Consider the following 23,841-nt stretch of genomic DNA (forward strand, 5'->3'; position numbering starts at 1 on the left):
GAGTACTAAAAGGCCTAGGGCAAAGTGCCCAACACACATAAGTGTGTTCACACAGGGAAAAAACCTGTGTCCAATCACAGGGAAAAAGTGCCCGTGAGTAAGCTGGGTTCACACCTGAACTAGCCGGGAGTGGACATGACCAACAAACCCCCCTCAAGTGAATGATGTGAACGGGTAGCAGCAGGGTGATAAAGCTGTGAATGCTGCCCTGCACTATTGTCCACAGTAAGAGTGAACTGCACTGCCAATGGAAAAAGCAAGCACTATATGACGGGAAAAAGGAGAATCCCCATTGTCATAGTGCTAATGCTTAGAGCACAGTGGTACATAAATGCATCACCAAAAATGCATGGCAAAGATCATGTGGACATCAACTGCATCAAATCAAGAGGCATCACATAATACCCCCCTGAAGGCAAGTACCAAATGCCAAGCTGAACTGTATGTAATCCACATCAATGCTCTGTAACTACACCAATGATAAGCATAAGAAGAGGTAGCAGATATACGCATGTGTAAAGGCAACAGGATCTAAAAGTCATGCCTGTGAGACATGCAATGTAAGCTGCAAAAGTGAAACTCATCAATGGAGGATCCGATGAGGAAAAATCAGCAATGGGAAAAGCTGAAAATGGGGAGAAAGTGGGGGCTCGAGGCGGGCATCAGCCAATGCTATGATAGGATAGGTAAACTCTCAGCGATGCCATGATCAGTGGCATGTATGGCAAATGTGAAGATGCATAATCCCACAATGAATAATATACATGTGACATGTCAAAACCATGAGAGCAAGCCAACACTGGCCAAGTGTGTAAAAGGCACTCCCAGTAAACATCACATGTGAGAAAGTGACAATGTCAACACTGTAGAAACAATCCCGCCGCAAGGGAAAACAGCATAAAAGACATCTCCAATAGACATTACATAAGAGAAAGCGTCTAGCATAGACCAGCATAAGGGTCAACAAGCATAAGTGACCATGAGGCATCACCAACTGCATGTGGGCAAGTAGAATCCCCCCCTGAAATGCATCTGCCAGACAATGCATACCATGGAGTACAGACTATAAAGCATAGTCATCAAAAGCAATGGCATCAGAAGACATCTCTGCAGGCAATGAAGATGTAAGTGTCAAGGCTGACACATGTGTAGCCAAATTGGCTTGATCTGCACCTGTGGAAGAAGATGCCAGCTGCTTCTTTTTTTTCACTCTCAGTACGCTTCCTGCAATCCTCTATGTTGTGCCCTGTTTTCCTGCAATAGTTACAGCACTTTTTCTTTTCAGGCTTGTCCTCTGTCTTGGGAGGATTCGATGGGCTAGGTTTAGGCCCAGATCTATTCCCACGAAAAGGAGTAGCCATTGCTGACTCAATAGACATCATGTTGTTCCTGTTGGAACGAGATTGCTCTTCACTGAGCAAGAGAGTCACAAGGTTGTCAAAAGTGAGCGCATTAGGTGCATTGCTAGTCAACAACGGCAAAGTGGTGCCAAATGTCTGATAAGAGTCAGGCAAGTTGCGCAAAACTGTCTGAACAAGATAGCTATCTGTCAAAACCTCATCAATGTTAATGAGCTACTCTCGTAGGTCCTCCACATGCGTAAGGTACTGATCGATAGAGTCACCTTCAAGCATGCGGTCAATCTCAAGCTTGCCCCCAAGGTAAGCTACACGAGCCTCATTGCGACCTGAATACAATGCCGCTAAGGTATCCCAAGCACCCTTTGCAATGGTGCAAGATCGAATGTGCGGAATGATATGCCTGCGGCACGAGAGAGCAATCAATGCATGGGCCTGAGCATCCATAGCATCCCAAGTACGCTGCTGCCGTGTGTAGAAGGAAGACGAGGAGGTGGACCTGCAGGGGGATGAGCGGGAATCACATCACCTTCCGCTGGAGCACGTGCAAGAGGACGCTCCTCAGTGCCATCCACATACAACCATACATTTTTGGCAACCAAAACATGACGCATCATATAAGCCCACAAAGGGTAGTTGTCCCCATTGAGCTTGTCCTCTTGAGATAGCATTCCAAAGAGGTCATTATTACTGTTGGCCATGATAGGACAGCAAATCTGTCACAAGTCACCACGAGTATGCAATGTCCAGCAAAACCGTAAGAATGCGGGAGATAAATAGCAGGATAACCAATGGACTGAAAGGGAACTCCTTCACTAGGAGAAATACATATGCATGTCCCAAAACTGCAAGTGTACTCCACGATGATGCAAATCTGTCAAAGTGTCCACAATGGCATACATATACTGCAGCAAACCACAAATGTATACATGTGCCATGAAAACACAATCAGCTGACACTTGTAAGAGCTGCAAGTGCTCAAATCCTGGCAGATCAAATGTAAATCGGTCAAATGCTCCAAAAATGGGCTCAATGTAGAAAAGCCCTAATTTTTAGGCAACCAATTAGACCACATCTGAACCGGATCTGCACCTGTAAATCTGCTAATGCGATTGTCACCTGTACCAAGTGCTGCAATGCCCAAAAATTGGGAGAAATGTCCCAATGCCAACCAAATGTGCCTGTAATACCCAAAAACTTGGGAGAAATGCTCCAATGCCAACCAAATGTGCCTGCAATACCCAAAATTTGGGAAAAATGCTCCAATGCCAAACAAATGTGCCTGCAATGCCCAAAATTGCCTGCAAATAGTGCCAATTTCTGCAAAATAGTGCCAATTTTGAGGTTGCAATGGACAGCAGTATGGGCATGAGGCAACAGTACGGGCAGCAGGTACAGTCGGCACACAGCAAGTCGGCCCTGGGCAAAAGGAGACGGTGAATAGTTGCAGGTGGCGCAAGGCGGCGAGCTGTTATAGGCGGCGATGGCGGCAGGGCGGCAGGGCGGCGATGACAGCGTTGCAGATCTGTCAAATCTGGAACAAGCAGCGGTACAAGTCGACAGACGCAACTGTACAATCAACGGGCGGCAACAGTGGCTTCGGCAGGCGGCGCAACGGCAGCGCAGGTACAAGTCGGCAACATTGCGCACAGGTAAGGCGGCGTCGTACGATGTACGGTCAGTGGCAAATCTGACAGGCTGCTCTCAGGGCGGCGGCAAATCTGACAGGCGGCGGCAGCTCTGAGGGCGATGGCAAGACGGATGCACAGGACAATAGGGAAAACCCTAACCCTAATTCTCAGAAACCCAGCCTAACCCTAATTCTCATATGTGTGCAATAGGTTGAAGCAAGAGGAGAAGCTCAAGGGCAATGGGGGTAACCCTAACCCTAGCAGCACCTAGCTCTGATACCAATGTTGGGTACGAGGGAAGCTAGCCTGCACACACACACACACAATAAACCTGTAAACCAACCCATGTGGCTCGTCCATGAACTCATAAACCTGTAAACCAGCCCATGTGGCTCATCCATGAGCTCATAAACCTATAGACCAGCACATGTGGCTCATCCGTGAGCAGATAAACCAGTATAACTGGTCTGAATGTCACATCCATGGGTGCCAAAACCTATAAACCAGCCCAAGTGGCTCATCCATGAGCGCATAAACCAGGATAACAGTCTGTATATCGCATAAAACCATAAATTTCAACAAGCTTTAGGACTCCCCAAGGATGGAGCTGTTAGAGCTGAAAGTAAATTATAGCTCATACACAGTGATGTATGTGGTCCAATGCGGACACCATCCATAGGGGAGCATCTTTATTTCCTCACATTCATTGATGACTACTCCACGTTTGCTTGGGTTTACCCCTTGAAAGCGAAAGTAAAGGTGTTTACATGCTTTCGACACTTTGTAGCAATGGCTGAAAATATGTGTGGATGTAAAGTCCAAACACTCCGCTCAGATAGAGATGGAGAATACATGTCAAATGCATTCAAGGATTATATGCTTCAAAAGGGCATCAAACACCAATGTACTGTGCCTTATACACCGCAGCAGAATGGTGTAGCTGAGAGGAAAAACAAATCTCTCATGGAGATGGCAAGATGCATGGTGAAAGCACAAAAGTTGCCTCACAATTTTTGCATGGAAGCTATAATGTGTGCAACTCACGTCTTGAACAGGTGTCCAACAAAAGCTTTGAAAACCATAACACCATTTAAAGCTTGGTATAGCCGAAAGCCAAAAGTGGATTATATGCGTACATTTGGGTGTTTGGCATATGCAGTTGTGCCAGAACAACTCCGAACAAAGCTAAATGATAAAGCAATGAAGTGCATTTTTATGGGCTACAGCAATGAGAGCAAAGGATACCGTCTTCATAATCCAACAACACGTAGGATTTTTGTCAGTAGAGATGTGGTATTTGCTGAAAATTCAGTACAGTCCATGTACAGCTTGTATAAAACTCATGATACAAGCATACAGGACATGTTTGATGGGCTATTACCCATTGCAATTAAGGGAGATTCAGATCAACCAACCCCTACACAAGAAAATCCTCATGTAGAACATGTGGAACAGCCAGCCATTCAGCCCCCCTTCTATGGAAGAAGTTAAAGATCTTGTCAGGGAAGAGCAAACAGCCATAGACACAACCAAGTCGATGCCAAGATGGTTGCTGAAAACTTTGCAAGAAAGCAAACTTGCACCTCCACTCACAGGTAGAACAAGGGCTAGTTCCAGCCATGCATTGAATATGCATCATGGGAAGTCTGCAGTAGCCATGGGTGGTCTCTTTGATTTAGAAGAGCCTTCTTCTTATGAAGAAGCACATGAGAATGATCACTAGGTGCAAGCTATGCAAGATGAAATCTCTTCTATCATGAAGAACAATACTTGGGATCTTGTGGACTTGTCGGAAGGCAAGCATGTCATTGGAACAAAGTGGGTGTACAAAGTCAAAAGGAAGTCTGATGGTACTATTGACAGGTACAAAGCAAGACTTGTGGCTAAAGGCTACTCCCAAAAAAAAGGGAATAGATTATGAGGAGACCTTTGCTCCTACTTCGAGAATGACTACGATAAGATCAATGACTGCATTGGCTGCACATAAAGGATGGCAAGTGCATCAATTGGACATCAAAACTGCATTCTTAAATGGGGATTTACAGAAGGAAGTATATGTAAATCAGCCCATTGGTTTTGTAGTTCCTAGTGAGGAACATAAAGTATGCAGATTACACAAAGCATTGCATGAGTTAAAGCAAGCTCCAAGAGCTTGGTATGATAAAATACATGCTCATCTAACCAGCCAAGGTTATGTGAATAGTCTATCTGAAAGCACATTGTATGTGAAGAAAACTGGTGCCAATATTCTCGTAGTCATCTTGTATGTAGATGACATGCTCATTACAGGGACTAGCAAAGCACAAATTTCAGATTTCAAAGCTGATTTGAAAGCTGAATTTGATATGTCAGATTTGGGACCTTTACACTGCTATCTCGGTATACAGTTTATGCATGCAGATGATGGCATTGTTATGCTGCAAACTAAGTACATAAAAGTTTGCTAAAAAGATTTCACATTGATGAATGCAAGCCCATTTCTACTCCAGTAGAACTAGGTGTACGGCTTACTATGCATGATATTGGAGAGCCTTTTAAGGCCAGCATTTACAGCCAGGCAGTGGGATGCCTCATTTACTTGTGTAACACGAGGCCTGACATATCTTTTGGGGTGTCTTTGTTGAGCAAATTCATGCACAGCCCAGGCACAAAGCATTGGCAAGCAATCAAACGCATTTTTCGTTATCTTCAGGGTACCCTGGATCTTGGTTTTTGTTCTATCCCAGGGAGGGCAACTTGCAGCTTTATGCATACAGTGATTCAAATTGGGCCGGTGATTATGATACCAGGCAATCCACCAGTGGGAATTGTTTTTTTCTTGGCATTTCATGCATATCTTGGTTGAGCAAAAAGCAACCCACTGTTGCCACATCTACTTGCGAGGCTAAGTACACGGCAGTCTTCCCAGCTACAGTAGATTGTGTGTGGTTGAGGAGATTATTGGCTGATCTTTGTGGGTGTCAGCAGACACCCACCACCATTCTCACTGATAGCCAGGGTGCTATGGCCGTGGCACGAAATCCCATATTTCATGCACGTACCAAGCACATTGAGATTCATTATCATTATGTCAGAGAGAGGTTACATGCAGGGGAGCTCAGTTTATCTTACTGCCCTACACAGGATAATGTTGCAGATCTATTCACAAAGACTTACCTCGAGAAAAGTTTGAAGCTTTCCACAAAGCTTTGGGCTTACTCTCATACAGAGAGTGATCTACTACCTTGTATAGGTTCACACTTTCACTACAAGGGGGATTTGTAGGCATATGCTCACTTACGGTAGTGCTATGTGTGAACCGGGCTTAACCAAGGGCACTTTTTTCCATGTGGTTTTTCCCCTTGGATATCAAGTGTGAAAGGACACTCTATCCATATAATATTTTGTACTTCTATATTATATGTATGTGACACATGCAAGTGTTGACTAGCATTTTGTGGCTACCACACATTTGGCTCTCTCTCTCTCTCTCTCTCTCTCTCTCTCTCTCTCTCTCTCTCTCATTTCTGTGTGGGCTTCTTCTTCCTACACCTAACCCTAATATGCAGGATTGTGTATGTGAGTGTGTGAGTCCAACACCAACATACACAGGGTATGTTGTGCTTGACACTATCCTCTGAAGTGTCAATGTTTCCTTCTATCTGCTCTTTGTTGTTCCACCCACACATGGTAGAAACAATCTTCAAGAGAGCTTGTAGGACAAGAGAACACTACACTGGGTATGTGAACCATGAGTTCCATAAGTCCAATGCATCCCAAATAAAGGTATCCAAAAAGAATAATCCATCCCAGTAAAAGGGAGCCATAAACATAATCCATAAACCTGAGGATGGATCAAAATCCCTAGAAAAGAAGTCCAAGAATCCATAGACCTGTATACCATAAACCTATATACCATAACTCTTACCACATGCTCCGTGCTGACCACACACCTCGGAGTAGAGGTGAACTTTATCCATAAAAGCACCATATCCATGAGATATCCAAACATTTCTTCTCTATAAACTCGGAGAGATTTGTCCATAGAAATTGCTTGCAAAGCCCAATATCTATATAAATCTCGTCCAAGAAAGAAATCTCCATAGATATAATCCATCCCAATACAAGGAACCATGAAGAGAATTCATCCCATTAAAGAGAGCCATAAGTCCATAAAGCCATCAAATCACGAGGAAAAAGCTCAAAAGCAACTAGCACCTAGCACCTAGCACCTAGCAAGGAAGAGGTTAAGACAAGAAGGAAGCTGAGGGAGTGATGATATACATATGTATATGTATATGTGTATGTATGTATGTATGTATGTGCGTGCGTGCGTATGTGTATGTATGTATGTATACACAAACATGTGTGTGTATTAGATATGTGTGTGTGTGTGTGTGTGTGTGTGTGTGTTGGATATATATGTGTGTGTGTTAGATATATGTGTATTAGATGTGTGTGTGTGTGTGTGTGTATGTGTGTGTGTGTGTGTGAGAGAGAGAGAGAGACAGAGAGAGAGATATGTTAGCAGTCATCTCCTGTCTGTATATTTACACCAGGGCCTCTGTTGTGGGCATGGTTAGTTAGTACGAAAGGTACGATACGGTACGGTACGATAATATACGGTACTAATCGGTACCTTAAAATTTTTTGAGGTACGGTACGATATTAGTACGTTTTTTTTAAAAAATACTTCCTAAACTTAAAAATTGTAGACAAGAAGTTACAAAATAGTAGAACCATGAACATAATGTCATCATGCCATTAGAGTACAAAATTGCTACAAAAGGATAGGCCAAAAACTCATGGCATGGGCGACCGCCAACATGCGTACATACATGATACTACATACTACAATACATCATCGATGGGCTAGAAGGAGATAGATGCCCAATGCCTAGAGAGCTATAACATATCAAAAGTCTACATCATCACCAACATCTGCATGATCACTACTAGAGTGTCCATCAAGAGAGTTCTCTGAAGAGGACTCTTCGAAGGTGGACGAGACACTCTGGGGATCATTCTCGCTAAGTAGGTTGCCATCATCATCAAACAAGGGCTCTCTAGGCAGTGGGGTATCATCATGAGGGGGCAATGGAATATCATCATGAAGGCGGGGATTGGAGCTCGAGGATCCCCGCCTCACATATGTGAGGAGGCCACCCTTTGCCGATGTCGAAGGCGGAGGCCTATGAACTCCAACTGCTCGGCCCCGTCCATGCTGACTCCTGGTGCTGCGACTATCTGCTGCCACAAGCTCACTATAGAGCTCCATGAAGATTGCCTCCTCCTCCTCATCAGGTTGTTGATTGACACTTGCAAAGTTTTCACTCGTCAAGGTGAAAGTGTCAACATTGACCTACACATTAAGGCACAAAAGTTAGAGTCTGTACAGTGTACACAAAACTTAAAAGTTATGAGTCATGACAAGTTAGAGTCTAGACTTGTCACTTACTTGCTTGGGACTACCCATACTAAGAATGCCCTGCATCATGCGCAAGTTAGTGCGGCAGTAGACCAACCGCTCCAACTGTCGTGTGCTCAGTCGATTGCGTATCCTCGTGTGTATGAGAGAATAGGAACTCCAGTTCCTCTCACATGCACCCGAAGAACAATCCTGGGCTAGGACCCTTAAGGCTATGGGTTGGAGATGCTCTAGTCCATACCCAAAATTGTCCCACCAAAAAAGGGGCTTCACAAGTGACTCCCTCCTCCAGCAAGTGGGAGACGAAAAGGAGGTTTGACCTCTCTGATCAACATAGCAACCCAACTCCTCTAGAAAGGCATTGTGCTCATCAACTGGCACAGCTCGAAGCATATATGCATCCCGATCTTGTCGAAGCTCCCTATCGGTGCAAACTACTGGAGACTTGTAGGCTGGATGTACCAATGCTGCAAACCCGTGGATTGGTTTGTGCATCCACCTCCATCTCTTCTGTGCAATCTCCATGATTTGTGCTCGCTCCTCAGATGTAATGTCTGTGCAAGCCTCCAGCTCCACAAGGGCAGCTCTAAAGAAGTGGACAAGAAGGCCCATGGTGGACCCCTCGCAATCTGTCATCCGCAAGAGCCTATAGAATGGAGTCATAGCAATGACAATTGCTCGGACTCTAGCCCAAAATCTCTCCTCTAGGCAAAAGCGTTGCATGGCTTTGGCCTCTTCAGTGACGTGCTCATCCCAATCGTTCCACATGGTGGAAACAACTGTCTGGCGAAGGGCGGGCCTCACATCGTATAGACGCTCCAAAACCAGCCACATGTAGGCAAAGCGGGTGGCTGATGGCTTCTTCAAGTCAAGCTTGCTATGCTCACGAAACATAGCAAGCACCTTCACCTTTAGCATGAAGAAGTTGACAATAGATGTAGCTTGTTGCACAATCCTCTTCACCAGCCGAGCTTCGCCACATCCTCCATGAGTAAGTCAATGCAATGACTCGCACATGGAGTCCACACAATGGTGGGGAATTCCTCCTCAAGCAAGCGGCCCATGCGTCGACAATTTGATGCATTGTCGGTGATGACTTGCACCACGTTTTGAGCCCCAACCTACATGGTAGATAAATCATATGAGTTGAGGGCTTTGCACAAATGACAAAATCAGCCACACTTAAGTAAAATAATGATTACCTCTATGATCGCTTGCCTAATATGGCGGTAGATGAAACTCCCGGTTGTCTTTCTCCCCCTTCTCCCGGTGTCAACCGCACGCAAGAAGTATGTGCCAAGCGGGCAAGACACAAGGATGTTGATAATGCCACGCTTCCTTTGATCACTCCATCCATCTGTGAGAATAGAACATCCATACTTCGTCCATGCGGCTCGAATCGGGTCAAGGGCTCGATCAATTCTCTCCTTCTCTTCATCAATCTTCCTTGTGCGCATAGCCGTGTAAGAGACCCCCGTCCACCCCTCACATGGGCCCACATTTGCAATCGCCGTCACCATCTTCTTCCATTGCTCCTTTTGGAGTACATTGAAGGCAAGATTGCATTCAATAATGGTGCGAGCAATCTCTATCTCCGCAAGGCGTTGCCGCTCCTTAAGGAATGCAACCGAACCTCTCACACTACCCGTGACTTGGTGGAGAGAGGGTTGCACCCCTTCACGCTCCACCACCCTTTGCCTTTTGCCCGGTGCGGAGGCGGACCGTGCATCCGTGGAAGTGGCAGTGGAGGATACACCAATGAAAGAGCCGGTGGCCGCTTCATCATGTGCCGATGGTGGTGCCGGTGGTGGTGCCGGTGCGTGTGTTGATGATGCTCCTCTACTTGAATTTGAGCCGCGGCTCATCTTCCACGAAATGTCATCGGCAATGCTTTGCGGAATCTCCTTGCATGGGGCAACTTGTCCCCCAATCTTCGAAAGGTGTTGGAGAAGCCTTGTTGTTCCACTAGTGTATGACTTGCCGCAATATCGGCATGTCCAATGATGGGAGTTGGACTTCTTGGTGTCCTTCTCCACATTGAGGCAATGCAAATCAAAAGCCTCATGCTTCTCCCGAGGCATGATGGATAAGAGAAGGGCTGAAGCGTGGAGTAGAGGAGAGAGCGTAGAGAAGATGAAGTACGGGAAGAGCTTGGAGGAAGAGAACTTGGAGTAGAGGCTCAAGTGGGATGGAAGGAGCTTGGAGGAGGGTGGAAGAGGGTGGAGGAGAGGCTTGGAGTAGGGCTTGGTGCTTGAGGCTTGCTTGGAGTAGATGGAGGAGAGGCTTGGGCCTTGAGGCTTTTATAGAAGGACTCAAGAGAGATGAAGGCAAACAACCAAAAAAAACGGGCAGAAAACGGCTAGAAAAACGGGCAGAAAACGGGCAGTTAACGGCTACTTCCAACGGACAGAAACGGGCACTTCCAACGGGCAGATCCAGGCGATTTTCGTACCTAATCGTACGGATACGTACGGTACCGTACGGTACGATTCGTACGTACGAATCTGTCCGTACGACGTACGGAACTAAGCCTGGTTGTGGGTGTGGCCGCCCGATTTAGGTGTTTTCTCATTTTTCCCCACTCTCCATATTTTTCCCTGTTTTTTCTATGTATGGGAGGCTGTCCTGTGCTTGTTGGCTGGTCCAAACACTGGCCGACTGCCCCTGCTCCTCCTTGACCTTCCCTGTATGTTGGCCGACTAAGAGTAGCTGGCTGACTAGAGTTGCAGCAGGTCGTGGACCTTTTGGAGGCTGTCGGCTGTCTTTTGAGAAGGCCGACTGGCTAATGGGGCCATATAAAATGGCCACTTGGCCCCCCACACTTTGTATTCTGATTTCGGGTTTTCTTGTGTATATAGCAAAGTTATACGCTTCTCTCTCTCCCTCTCTATTGCTGTGTTTTTCTGCAGTGCACTTGCTCTTGTGTTTTCAGATCTTGTCTTCATCTCCGCTGCATATTCTGACATGGTATCAAAGCTCTACGCTCTTGGAAGATCTTGGGAGCTGTGTGAGCAAGAGGGGGGCTGTTTTGTTGTTGATTGGAGGACAGTTTTGGGCCGTTACGGGAAGAGGAGAAGCAAGCGGGAGGCGGGCTTATTTGCTGGACAGCCACTTGCAGGTTTAGTTCCTCATTTTTTCCCACCCACCCTCCCTTTTCAGTTACACCCCCGCAATGGCAGATTTACTTGAGATGGCTGAGAAGCACATGCGACACTCCCTACATTCCCAGTGGACCGTCAGTTGGACGGGAACAGTTATGGGATCGTGTCAATGCCGGAGTCCATTCTTTCAGATTCCTCAATTGCACACCACAGGTAATCAATCATATCAAGCATATGACGCTGGCCAGAGGTATTTGGCAGCATTTGGCTTCTCTCTACAACAGGATATCGCCTATGAAGAGGATCTCCTTGGAAGTTCAAATGCGGGTGATGAATCCTGCAAAGTCGTCGACGATGCGGGAGCACATCAACAAGCTGCAGGCTCTTCAATAGGAAGTTCTCTAGGCTGGGAAAGAGATATCATCAGAGGATATGGCCATAACGTTGCTGTCACATTTGCCCTCTCAATACTCAGCCTTTTACTCTTAATTGATTACCAATGGCAAGCTCAGCACCATCACATGGAAGGAGCTTGTGCCCATGGTCTTGGACCAGGAGGAAAGATTCACGAATCCTCCACAGGGCCGAGGTTACGACGCCTTAACTGGCCAATGTTCGAAAGGCCGGAATAACAACAACAAGGGCAAAGGGAAGGCTTCATCAGAGAAGTCTTCTGAGAAGAAGCCCGACTTAGACCGAGAGAAACTGAAGGCTGAGAGGACCTGCAATGATTGTGACGAGAAAGGCCACTATTGGAGGAAGTGTCCCAAGCGGACTCGGAAGAGTGCTGATTCTTCAGCTTCAGCTGCGCAGACTCCGGCCTTTGTGAACTTAGAGATGATGGACACGGATGCTTCATCCTCTTCGAGCGAGAAGGCAGTTGGCTTCACCGCAAAGGATACTCGAGAATGGATTCTCGACAGTGGTGCTTCCAGGCACATGACTCCTTCCCGTTGGTGTACATAAATCCTCACCTCTATCTGCACAAATTGTATGCCCAAATAATAATGCATCAATCCCAAATCTATTACCTCAAATGACCTTTGCAATTCAACTTTGAATGCTGAAATTTTATCCATGTCATTCCCAGTTAGCAACATGTCATCCACATAAAGAATAAGCATAATCAAAGTGCCATGATCCTCTTTCACATAGAGGGTGCTCTCCGTTAAACTATTGCAAAATCCCTGCGTGGTCAAATAAGTATGTATCTTCTCGTACCAAGCTGGAGGAGCTTGTTTGAGACCATAAAGTGCTATTCGAAGCTTGCATACTTTGTTTTCATGACCATGCATCACAAAACCAATGGGCTGATTTACATACACTTCTTCCTGCAAATCCCCATTGAGAAAAGCTGATTTTATGTCCAACTAATGCACTTTTCATCCATGATGGGCAGCCAATGCAACAACACAACTAACTGTGGCCATACGAGAAGTAGGTGCCAAAGTCTCATCATAATCAATGCCTTTTTGCTGGGCATATTCTTTCGCCACTAGCATGGCCTTGTACCTATCAATGGTACCATCAGACTTTCTTTTTAACTTGTAAACCCACTTTGTGCCAATGGACTTCTTGCCAGCATGCAAGTCTTGTTGGGGTAAAGGCACTATGCCCACCCTTGTAGTGTGTACAAGCCCATAAGTTATAGTACATAGTACACTTAGTACTTTTAATGTACTAAGTGCACTATGTGTACTAGTGCAATATACATGTGTGATAGGGGAGTCACACACTCACACTTGGTGAGTTGACTTATCCCCACAACTCTCTCTCTCTCTCTCCCTTCTTCTCTGTGTGTATGTCTCCCACATGAAAACCTAACCTTAATTCTCCCATTCAACTGGTATCAGAGCTTAGGTAGCTGTCTTGATCCTCTCCCTCTTGGCGCTGATTTCTCTACTGGTCGCACTGTCCATTCTGCCCAACTGGTCGCCTTGCCCAGTCCATGCAGCCCAGCTAAGGCTGCCCAGGCTGCCTAGCGCAATTAGCCAACAGCCAAGCAGCTGAGCGGGTTGCCCAGCCAACCAGGCGCAGCCAGGCGCCTACAGCAGCAGCAGCAGCGCCCGCAGCAGCAGAAGCAACACCAAGCGCACAACAGCGCACGGCAGGTGGACATCGTGGGGAAGCGTGTAGACGCCTGGCCACAAAGCATAAGGCTACAAGGCGGAGGCGGCGAAGAGCTTTCAAGCTTTAGGCGGAGGCGGCGTCAACAAACATGCCAACAAGCCGTTGCGCGTCAGACGCCTGGCCACAAGGCGTAACAAAGGTGAAGGCCCAGTCGCGTGCAACACTGGCCACTAGGCGGAGGAGGCGTCAACAAACAGTGTTGGCTTCACGTTGGCACTGATACGCTATCGTTCATTGCTTGTGCCATCACGAAGCAAACTTGTGTGCAGCGAAGCGATTGCGCCCCAACAGCAAGCACCGGCTCAACATCACCTGGCGCCGTACAGGAGCGCATGTGTTCATCTCTGGGCAGTACAGGCGTTTGCAAACTTGGCCAGCTGTAAGCGACGTTGGTGTCTTGGCAGGCCGTGAAGCGCAGAGCTCCTCAGCTATTGCCCACCTACACAGCAAAATTTTTCTGCATCAGCACGAACCCCCCCTTTTCCTGCAATCAAAAATTGCCTGAGGTATTTGCTTTATTTTTTTGGGATTTGCAATTGAGCAGATACAATCATCAATTGAGCAAGTACAAGTGCCAAATTGCTCAATTTTTGAGCAAAATTGGCAAAATTGGGTGACATTGGTCACATTCAGGATCAATTTGTAGAAATTGGATGTCAAAATTTGGGGCTTTTGATGTAATTGTGCAATTAAGCATTCATACATGCTGTATGATGTGAGAAATCACACATTCGGGCAAAATTGCACCAAATTGCAGTGCAGATCAAAGGGCTTTTGTGCCAATTGGATTGATTTGCATGCAGGCAATCGCATTTGATGCTTTGGGCAATGTGTTGATGCCTGACAAGCACTCAATGTGCCTGTAAGTCAAGGGGCTTTTATGTACTGGATGTTTATGTGGCCAGGGGGAAGCATTGCGAAGACTCTGGATGCCTTCATGTGCACTAATGTACCATGTATGATCAGAAATTGATCTTAAATCAAGGGGCTTTTCAAGATTTTATGGTTGTTGAGCTTGGCAAAGCAGCAGGCAAGACTTTTATGCCTTGAATCCTCAGAAATCACCTTGCAATCAAGGGGCTTTTGCCCAATTTCTATTCCGGACTGTTGTATGCAGTGGTCGGGACTGTAAAAGTCTGATTTTCACTCATTTGGACAGCCAAGAGAGCATTTATTGCTGCTGTACTTGCTGGTACAGATTTGGTACAGCTTTGTGCAAGTTCTGGCATGGCTGCACATTGATTTGAGTGAGCAAAAATCTCAATTTCAGCTGCTGTACTTGACGGTACAGGTTTGGTACATCATTGGTGAGCACTTAGTACTGTTGTATAGTACTTTGGAAGGGGAACAGAGCACATTTAAGGTGCTGTCCTAAATCTGCAGCAACCAGATTTTGGTGATTTCATCACACACAGTGGGAGAAAAGTTGCATTCGTGCTTCCGCAGTGGGAGATAAACTTTGGGAGAACAACTGTGAGCACTTTGTGTGCTTTTGGTGCAGTGTTTGCACATTTTGCAGGGAGTCAGGCATTGACAGGTTGCCAGGTTGCATATTGCTATGGCAACCACAGGTGAGAGCTCTTCATTGCTTCACATCAAGAAGCTTGAAGGCTCACATAACTATGATATTTGGCAAACCCAGTGCTATAATGTGTTGCTCCAGAAGAAGCAGCACAAGCCTATCAAAGAAAGGGGTGTAATGCCCGCTTCTCTTACTGCTGCTTCTCTTACTGCTGAAGAGTGGGAAGATATGGATGAGCTAGCAAGATCCACCATCATGTTGTCTGTGTCAGACACTTTACTTTTCAGCATTCGTGAAGAGAAGACAGCTTGGGGAATGTGGCAAAGATTGCAGGACTTGTATGCCCAGCAAAGTGCCTCAAGCAAAGTGTATTGGTTGAAGAAACTCATAGGTCTTCAGATGAAGGAAGGGGCGTCTATGGCAGCCCATCTAAATGAGTTTAATGGTATTGTCAGCCAAGTTATAAATCAAAAGTTGGCAATGGACGATGAGTTCAAAGCCACCTTTCTCTTATGCACTTTGCCAGAGAGTTGAGACACATTCAGGACAGCCACTAGCAATTCGAATGCTATGCTGTCATATGCAGATGTTGAGGGTGCTCTTCTTCAAGAAGAGATGAACAGGAAGAACAACTCTGTTGGAAAGTCCAATGCAATGAATGCACGTGGGAGATCCCAGCAAAGGGGTAAAAGCCAAGAAAGGGGAAGGAGCAAGTCCCGCTCCAAAAAGGACTTGGAATGCCATTATTGTGGCAAGAAGGGACACATCAAAAAGCAATGCTACAAATGGAAAAATGATCAAAAGGAAAAGGGAAAAGGCAAAGACAAAGACAAAGATGAAGCCAAAGATGTAAAGCCAAAGGGCAAAAGTGGAGTCAAGATTGACGAAATCAATGTGTCACATTCAGGTGACAGTGAGGATGAGGTCCTATTCACGTCTTCACTTGATGCCCATTCACTTCTTACAGGAGATGGTCATGGTATGCAATCATGGATCATTGATTCAAGTGCCTCCTTTCATGTCACAGGTTGCAGAGACTTGTTTGTCAGGTATACTGCTGGCAATGAAGGAGTAGTTTATTTGGGTGATAACCATGCATGCAAGATTCTTGGCAGAGGTGATGTGAGGCTTGTGTTTTCAGATGGCTCACAGCTTATGCTCCATGATGTCAGGCATGTGCCTGAGATCAAGAAGAACCTGCTTTCTACTGGACAGCTTGATGATGCTGATTATGTTACCACATTTGGTCGTGGAAAGTGGAAGATTAGTAAGGGCTCACTGGTTGTTGCCAGAGGCTCTAAGGTGGACACTCTTTACTTCATGCATGCAGGTGTTTGTCACCATGCTAATGTAAATGCAACCGAGCTGCCGGAAATCTCTATGTGGCATAGCCGGTTGGGACACATGAGTGTCAAGGGAATGGAGCAATTGTCTCGTTTGGGTTACTTGCCTTCTCTAAAGTTTTCAAGTTTTCAGTTTTGTGAACATTGTATATATGGCAGGCAACTCCAGTGCCCCCACAAGAAAGCTCTTGGACAGAAAGATGCTCAGTTAGAGCTTGTGCATACAGATGTATGTGAGATGCCTCAGCTTTCTTTGGGAGGGGCAAAATATTTTGTGTCTTTTATTGATGATGCCACACGCAAGGTGTGGGTTTATCCTCTTCGTTTGAAGAGTGATACATTCTCAGTGTTTCAGAAGTTTGTTGCTCATGTTGAGAATCAAACTGGCAAAACATTGAAGGCTTGGAGAGTATATGTCCAAACAGTTTTAGGACTTTTGTGATGCTAAAGGCATCAAGAGGGAGCTCTCTACTCCTTATGATCCTCCACAAAACGGGACAGCAGAGAGGATGAACAGGACCATTCAGGAGAAGGTCCGTTCTATGTTGTCACATGCTGCGTTACCTCATGGTTTTTGGGCTGAAGCTGTTATGACAGTCGTTCATCTTATAAACAGGTCACCTAACACGAGGCTTGGTGGGAAAGTGCCAGAGGAAGTATGGACAAGGAAGCCTCCGTCATACAAGCACTTGAGAGTGTTTGGTTGCATTGCGTACGTGCACATACGCAGGGAAATGCGCACCAAACTTGATCCTAAGTCTCACAAATGCATATTCCTAGGATATGGTGACAGAGGCGAAATGGGGTATAGACTTTGGGATCCCGTGAATAGAAAGATTATACGCAGCAATGATGTCATTTTTGATGAAACATGCATGTATAAGGAGCCTGCAAGGCAACAGGAGCCTCGTAGAGTCATCTTTGATGATGATGGACATCATGGACAACAACCAAGGGCTGTAAATCAGCCATTACAGCAGCAAAACCAGCCCTTAAATGGTGCTGAAAATGGTCCAAATGGACAGCCAGAGATGGCAGAAGATATCCCTATGGATATCCCACAGTTAGAGGAGATACCGGGCATGATATTTCAGCCTTATGGCATGGAACAGGAGCCACCAATAGGTGATATGCAGGCTGGACAGCAACCTGCAAATGATGGTCATTGGGTACGGAGGTCCACACGACCCTCCAAAGCCCCTGACAGGTTTGTTCTAGGGGTTGACTACTTGATGCTTACTGACTGTGGGGAGCCCTCATGTTATAAGGAGGCTCTACAGAGGGCAGACAAGGCTCTTTGGGAGCGTGCCATGAAGTCAGAGATGGATTCTCTGCACAAAAATGGAACATGGAAGTTGGTGCATTTGCCTACAGGCAAGAAGGTTTTGCCTTGCAAGTGGGTTTACAGGCTCAAAGTTGCACCAGATGCAAAGCCAAGATACAAAGCCAGGTTAGTGGCTACGGACTTCAAGCAGGAATATGGTGTGGACTTTGATGAGATCTTCTCTCCAGTGGTCAAAATGACCACACTTAGAGCTGTATTAGCTTTGGTTGCACATGATGATCTGGATTTGATTCAGATGGATGTGAAGACTGCTTTTCTTCACGGTGATCTCCATGAGGAGATATATATGCAACAGCCAGAGGATTATGCAGTGAATGGAAAGGAGAAGCTTGTATGCAAGCTGAAAAAGAGTCTTTATGGGCTCAAACAGGCACCAAGGGAATGGTATCATAAATTTAATACATTCATGAAATCCCAGAATTTCAGGAGAAGTGACATAGATCACTGCTTATACACCAAGAAAGCTTTGGATGGCAGTCTATTGATCCCCATCTTGTATGTTGATGATATGTTGATTGCCGGGAAATCTCGTAAAGAGATGGATGCCTTGAAGAAGAGGCTGCATCAAACCTTTGATATAAAGGATTTAGGTGATGCAAATCACATTTTGGGTATGCGGATACTTCGGGACAGAAATCAGCATGTGTTGTATTTGTCTCAGAAGGAATACATTGGCAAAGTTTTGTAGAGGTTCAATATGGACGGGGGGGAAGAAGACTAGTACTCCTTTGCCTCCATATGTGAAACTCAGTGCTATGGACAGCCCACAGTCAGATAGTGGCAGGGCTGATATGGCCAAGATTCCGTATGCTTCAGCTTGTGGCAGTCTCATGTATGCCATGGTTGCTACTAGGCCGGACATTGCATTTGCAGTGGGAGTGGTTTCTAGATACATGGCCAACCCTGGCAAGAAGCATTGGGAAGCAGTGAAAGGTGTCATGAGATACCTGAAGGGCACACAGGATATGTGCATTTGTTTTGGCAAACAGGATGCATTAGTGCATGGTTACACAGATTCGGATTATGCCGGTTATCCAGATAACCGGAAGTCTACTACCGGTTATGTGTTTACATTCACAGGAGGTGCTGTGTCATGGATATCCAGGATGCAGAAGTGCACTGCCTTATCTACTACAGAGGCCGAGTATATTGCAGCCACAGAGGCTTGCAAGGAGGCATTATGGCTATCTCGGTTAGTGGTTGATTTGGGTTATACAGGGGATATTCCATTGTTGCATTGTGACAGTCAGAGTGCCATCCAGTTGGCAAAGAACCCTGTCTTTCATGCAAAGACGAAGCATGTGGATGTGAAGTATCACTTCATCAGAGAGGTGATAGAGAACAAGCAAATTCAGCTTGTTAAGATTCATACGGATGACAACCCAGCTGATCTGTTGACAAAGAGTTTGCCTCCGGAGCGGTTTGCTCATTGCAGACACTTGATGGGCATTGGATGAGGCCAGTTTCAGCCTTGATATGGCCTTGTATATTATCATGTACATGCTGATTTTTTTTCTTTTCCTTTACTTAAGGGCACACTGCCTTTAAGTGGGAGGTTGTTGGGGTAAAGGCACTATGCCCACCCTTGTAGTGTGTACAAGCCCATAAGTTATAGTACATAGTACACTTAGTACTTTTAATGTACTAAGTGCACTATGTGTACTAGTGCAATATACATGTGTGATAGGGGAGTCACACACTCACACTTGGTGAGTTGACTTATCCCCACAACTCTCTCTCTCTCTCTCCCTTCTTCTCTGTGTGTATGTCTCCCACATGAAAACCTAACCTTAATTCTCCCATTCAAGTCTACCACATTTGTATGAGTTCTTTCAAAAGCTTGGCTTGCACCGCTCTCATGCAGATTCAAACCTTTATATCCTCCTTGAGAGGGGGTTAGTTGTTATCATTGTGGTCTATGTTGATGACCTCATTTTTTCATATTCTTATTCTATGAGGATCCGTTCAATCATGGATGCTTTGGAGCACGAGTTTGAGATGATGGATCGTGACCTTCTGCATTACTTTCTTGGCTTTGAGATTAGGCAGACCCCTCAGGGAATTTTCTTTTCTCAACAAAAGTACACAGGAGATTCTTGACAGGTTTCAGATGACTAGGTGTAGACCAATATCTTCTCCAATGGATACTAGTGAGAAGCTCTCTTCTTGATGCTTCTCCAGGGATTGATTTGAGACAGTATCGGGTTCTCGTCGGATGTTTGGTCTGGTTGACCTGCTCCCAATTGGACATTTGTTTCCCAGTCAGCTTATTGAGTTCTTTCACATCCAAGCCCCGTCGCGACAGCATTGGCGGTGTGCTATCAAGGTGCTTCGTTACTGTTGGCATATATGCTATGAGTTATGCCACATATGATATGAGTAGTGCCACATGTGAACATGGGCTAACCAATGGCACTTTTCTCTCTCTAGGTTTTTCCCCTTAGATAATAGGTGTGAAATGACACCACATGTATGGTCTTTTGATATTGTGGAGTCGACCCTCTTTGCTCCACACATTTGTATGCTATCTTTCTTTGAGCATCAATCATCATCTCTCTCTCTCTCTCTCTCTCTCTCTCTCTCTCTCTCTCTCTCTCTCTCTCTCTCTCTCTCTCACAGCATAGACGGAGGTTGCAGCGGCGGATTCGGATTATTCTTGCGAGACATGCGGAACACCCAATCAGGGTGCTGACCATAGAGGATATTGAGGAGATCCGCCAGCGTCCGATGCAGCACATATTATGAGATGGAGGCACCTCCATAGTGTACCCCCCCCGTCCCACATGATATTGTATCCCCTCACTGTACTCCACTCACCTCCATAGCGTACCCCCCCCCTCTCACTATATTCACACCCTATAAGGGTTTCTGTTTACCTTCCAGTTCCAGTTTCATTTTCTAGGTGCCAGTAGTATCATCTTTATTTTTCATTTTCTGGTTTTTTATCCAGACATTGTATCAGATCCACCATGATGTAACTTTTTGGTCTCATAGGTCATTATGGCCTTTTGAAGACGTTAATATAACATTTCATTTCATTGAGAGAGAGAGAGAGAGAGACCTTGCTGCTGTGTACTTCTCTGTGTTCTCTGTTTCTATGAAACCCTAACCCAACAGTGGTATCAGAGCGAGGTTTCCCTTTTCTTGCACGCGCTGTTCTCTGTCTGTAATTCTGTCCATCGGGAACAACTCCGTCATTGCCTGCACATTCCCATCGAGCTCCTTGCCGCCCCTCCCCTGCTCTGCCCGCCTGTTGCTTTGCCACTCCTTCCAGCCACCATTCCGGGCGGCACTAGTGGGGAGGGCTCCACCACCACCCCGCCCACCGATAGTGCTCAGCCCCAAAGGAGGCTTACGTGGCAACAAACCAAATTGTGAGTTTTTTTGGTGCCTTGTTTCTGTTGCCGTCCGGCCACCAGACCAAATCCGTCCGTTAGCCCGTCTTCGTGGACGTCGTCGACTCCCGTCGACTTCGTCGTCTCTTGCAATACGTCGCCTCTGCAATCGCCCACGCCACCTGCAACAGTCCTCCCCTCACAGGAGTAGAAGAGATGGGATACCCGCGATGCCCAAGCAATGGCTTTGATTGCTTTGTCAGTAAAGCGATCAATCATACCAGACTTGCAATGCCCAAGCAATGGCTTTGATTGCTTTGTCAGTAAAGCGATCAATTATACCGCATATTCAGTCTTGCAGGACCTCACGGCGAGCTTGGGGTGTACTTGAAACCATGTATCAAGCAAAGAATGAGGCCAGGTTTGCATTTCTCAAGAAAGAGCTTGAGAACTTGGACATGAATGAAGGTGATAGTATGGCTGATCATCTTACGAAGATCCAGGATCTTCGAGAGCAGCTACTCAATATTGATGAGGTCATTTCCGAAAAGGAGTTGGTTTCCAAGACACTATCATCTTTGCCAGAAACCTACTTAAACTTCCACACATTACTCACTCTATCTATGCGGGGAAACCCTGAACCAATCTTGTTTGAAGAGTTGGTTGGTTTGTTGCTACAGGAGGAGCAAAATCAGAAGAATAAATCTTCCAGCATGCGTGGTGATGGGGCTTTTGTTGCCCAAGACAAGGGCAAGGGAAAAGCCAAACATAGTTTTCAGCCAAAGGCTGATTCAGGACAGCCTTCACAAAAGGCTAAAAATGATGCATGCAAACCCAAGAAGAAGGACAAATGTCACTATTGCAAGAAGCCAAGTCATTACTTGAATGAGTGCAGAAAGAGGCTTGCAAAGGAAAAGAAAAAGGAAAGCGGCATGGCTGTAGATTCTTCTTCATCATCTCAAGGAAAGATGATGCATCAGTAAATCTTGTGTAGGATGAGTGGACTTTCAATACTTGCAGTTATGATGCATCATTGGAGCATGTCTCTCAATGTCAATGAAATACACGACACATGGTACTTTGATAGTGGTGCTTCTAAACACATTATCTCACAGAGAGATTTGTTTAAGAAGCTTATGGCTGGCCGTGAAGACAAGCGGGTAGCATGTGCAAACAATTCTTCTTATCCGGTTCAGGGTGTTGAAGAGGTGCTCCTCACAACAGCAAATGGTGCAGAATTATGTCTTCTACATGTATTGTATGTGCCAGGGATTAAGAAGAACTTGTTGTCCGTCTCCTCTTTTGCTAAAAGAGGATATGCAATGAACTTTGAGGACAACAAATGCACAGTGAAAGACCGTGAAGGTGGCTATGCATTGGTCACTTCCGGCACATTGTACCATGGGTTATATCAGCTTGACAGGTGAGCATGATGCTCATGTGGTTACCACTCTTACATCTGCCATGCATGAGAGAATTGTGGCATGCTAGGTTTGGGCATGTAAATTATGGCAGTTTGATGCTATTGCAAAGGCATAAAATGGTACAAGATATGCCTCATGTAGAGCTGCCACCAAAACATGTATGTGAAGGATGCATATTGGGTAAGATGCATAGAAATGCATTCCCAAGAGATGGATCAACAAGGGCTGTCCGGAAATTACAACTTGTGCACAGTGATGTGTGGTCCTATGCGGACACCATCTTTTGGAAAGCATCTATACTTTGTACCCTTTATCGATGACTACTCGAGATTTGCTTGGGTGTATCCCTTGAAGGCAAAATCTGATGTATTTGAATGTTTTCAGCATTTTCTGGCACAAGCTAAAAATCAAACAAGTTGCAAAGTGCAGACCCTCCATACAAATCGAGAGGGGGAATACATGTCCACTACTTTCAAAGCATTTCTGGCAGAAAAAGACATAAAGCATCAATGCACGATGCCATATTCTCCTCAGCAAAATGGTGTTGCTGAGAGAGAGAACATGTCTTTGATGAAAATGGCTAGATGCATGGTTAAAGGCAAAGGATTGCCTCACAAATTCTGGATAGAGGCAATAATGTGTGCTACACATGTGTCGAATAGATGCCCTACCAAAGCATTGAAAATCATCACAGCATATGAGGTCTGGCACTAAAGAAAACCTAAAGTTGATCACTTTAGAGTTTTTGGATGTACAGCATATGAACATGTACCTCAGCAGTTGAGAGGTAAGCTTGATGACAATGCAGCTAAGTGCATATTTGTGGGTTATAGCAGTGAAGTAAAGACTACCATCTCTTTAATCCTTCCACACAAAGGATTTTGGACAGCAGAGATGTTGTATTTGCTGAAAATTCAGACCAGCCATTGGCTGAATTCTTTGGACACCACCTTCGGGCCCACATAACATGTTTGAAGGACTTCTCTCGATGGGAATTGATGGCTCAACAGATCAGCCATCAACTTTGCCCAATGGACAGCATTTGGGTACTCAAAATCAGCCCATCAATGAGCTCATTACACCTCAAATGCGGAGTAAGCAGTGGAGCAAGGGCGGAGAGCAACGGAGGAGGCTAGAGTTGTGCCTCATTGGCTGCTCCGTACTTTACAAGACAGCAAACTTTCAGCTCCACTTGGTAGCAGAACACGGACTGGTTCACGTAATGCAAGAGAACACGCAGATGCT

At 45.7% G+C, this 23,841-nt stretch overlaps 2 protein-coding genes across 2 annotated transcripts in view; both read right to left on the reverse strand.

Moving 5' to 3' along the window:
- Nucleotides 1-23,841, reverse strand: part of LOC147624940 (uncharacterized) — a 55,514-nt gene that overhangs the window by 17,187 nt on the left and 14,486 nt on the right. The window lies entirely within an intron of this gene.
- LOC147624941 (uncharacterized) lies at nucleotides 9,364-10,931 on the reverse strand. The gene has a single exon (XM_086818181.1). It carries the CDS (start codon nucleotides 10,475-10,477, stop codon nucleotides 9,569-9,571), a length of 909 nt encoding a protein of 302 aa, XP_086674307.1. The 5' UTR covers nucleotides 10,478-10,931; the 3' UTR covers nucleotides 9,364-9,568.

Source organism: Cibotium barometz, chromosome 24, assembly GCF_041138505.1.
Source record: "Cibotium barometz isolate CiBa-2024 chromosome 24, ASM4113850v1, whole genome shotgun sequence".
NCBI lineage: Eukaryota > Viridiplantae > Streptophyta > Polypodiopsida > Cyatheales > Cibotiaceae > Cibotium > Cibotium barometz.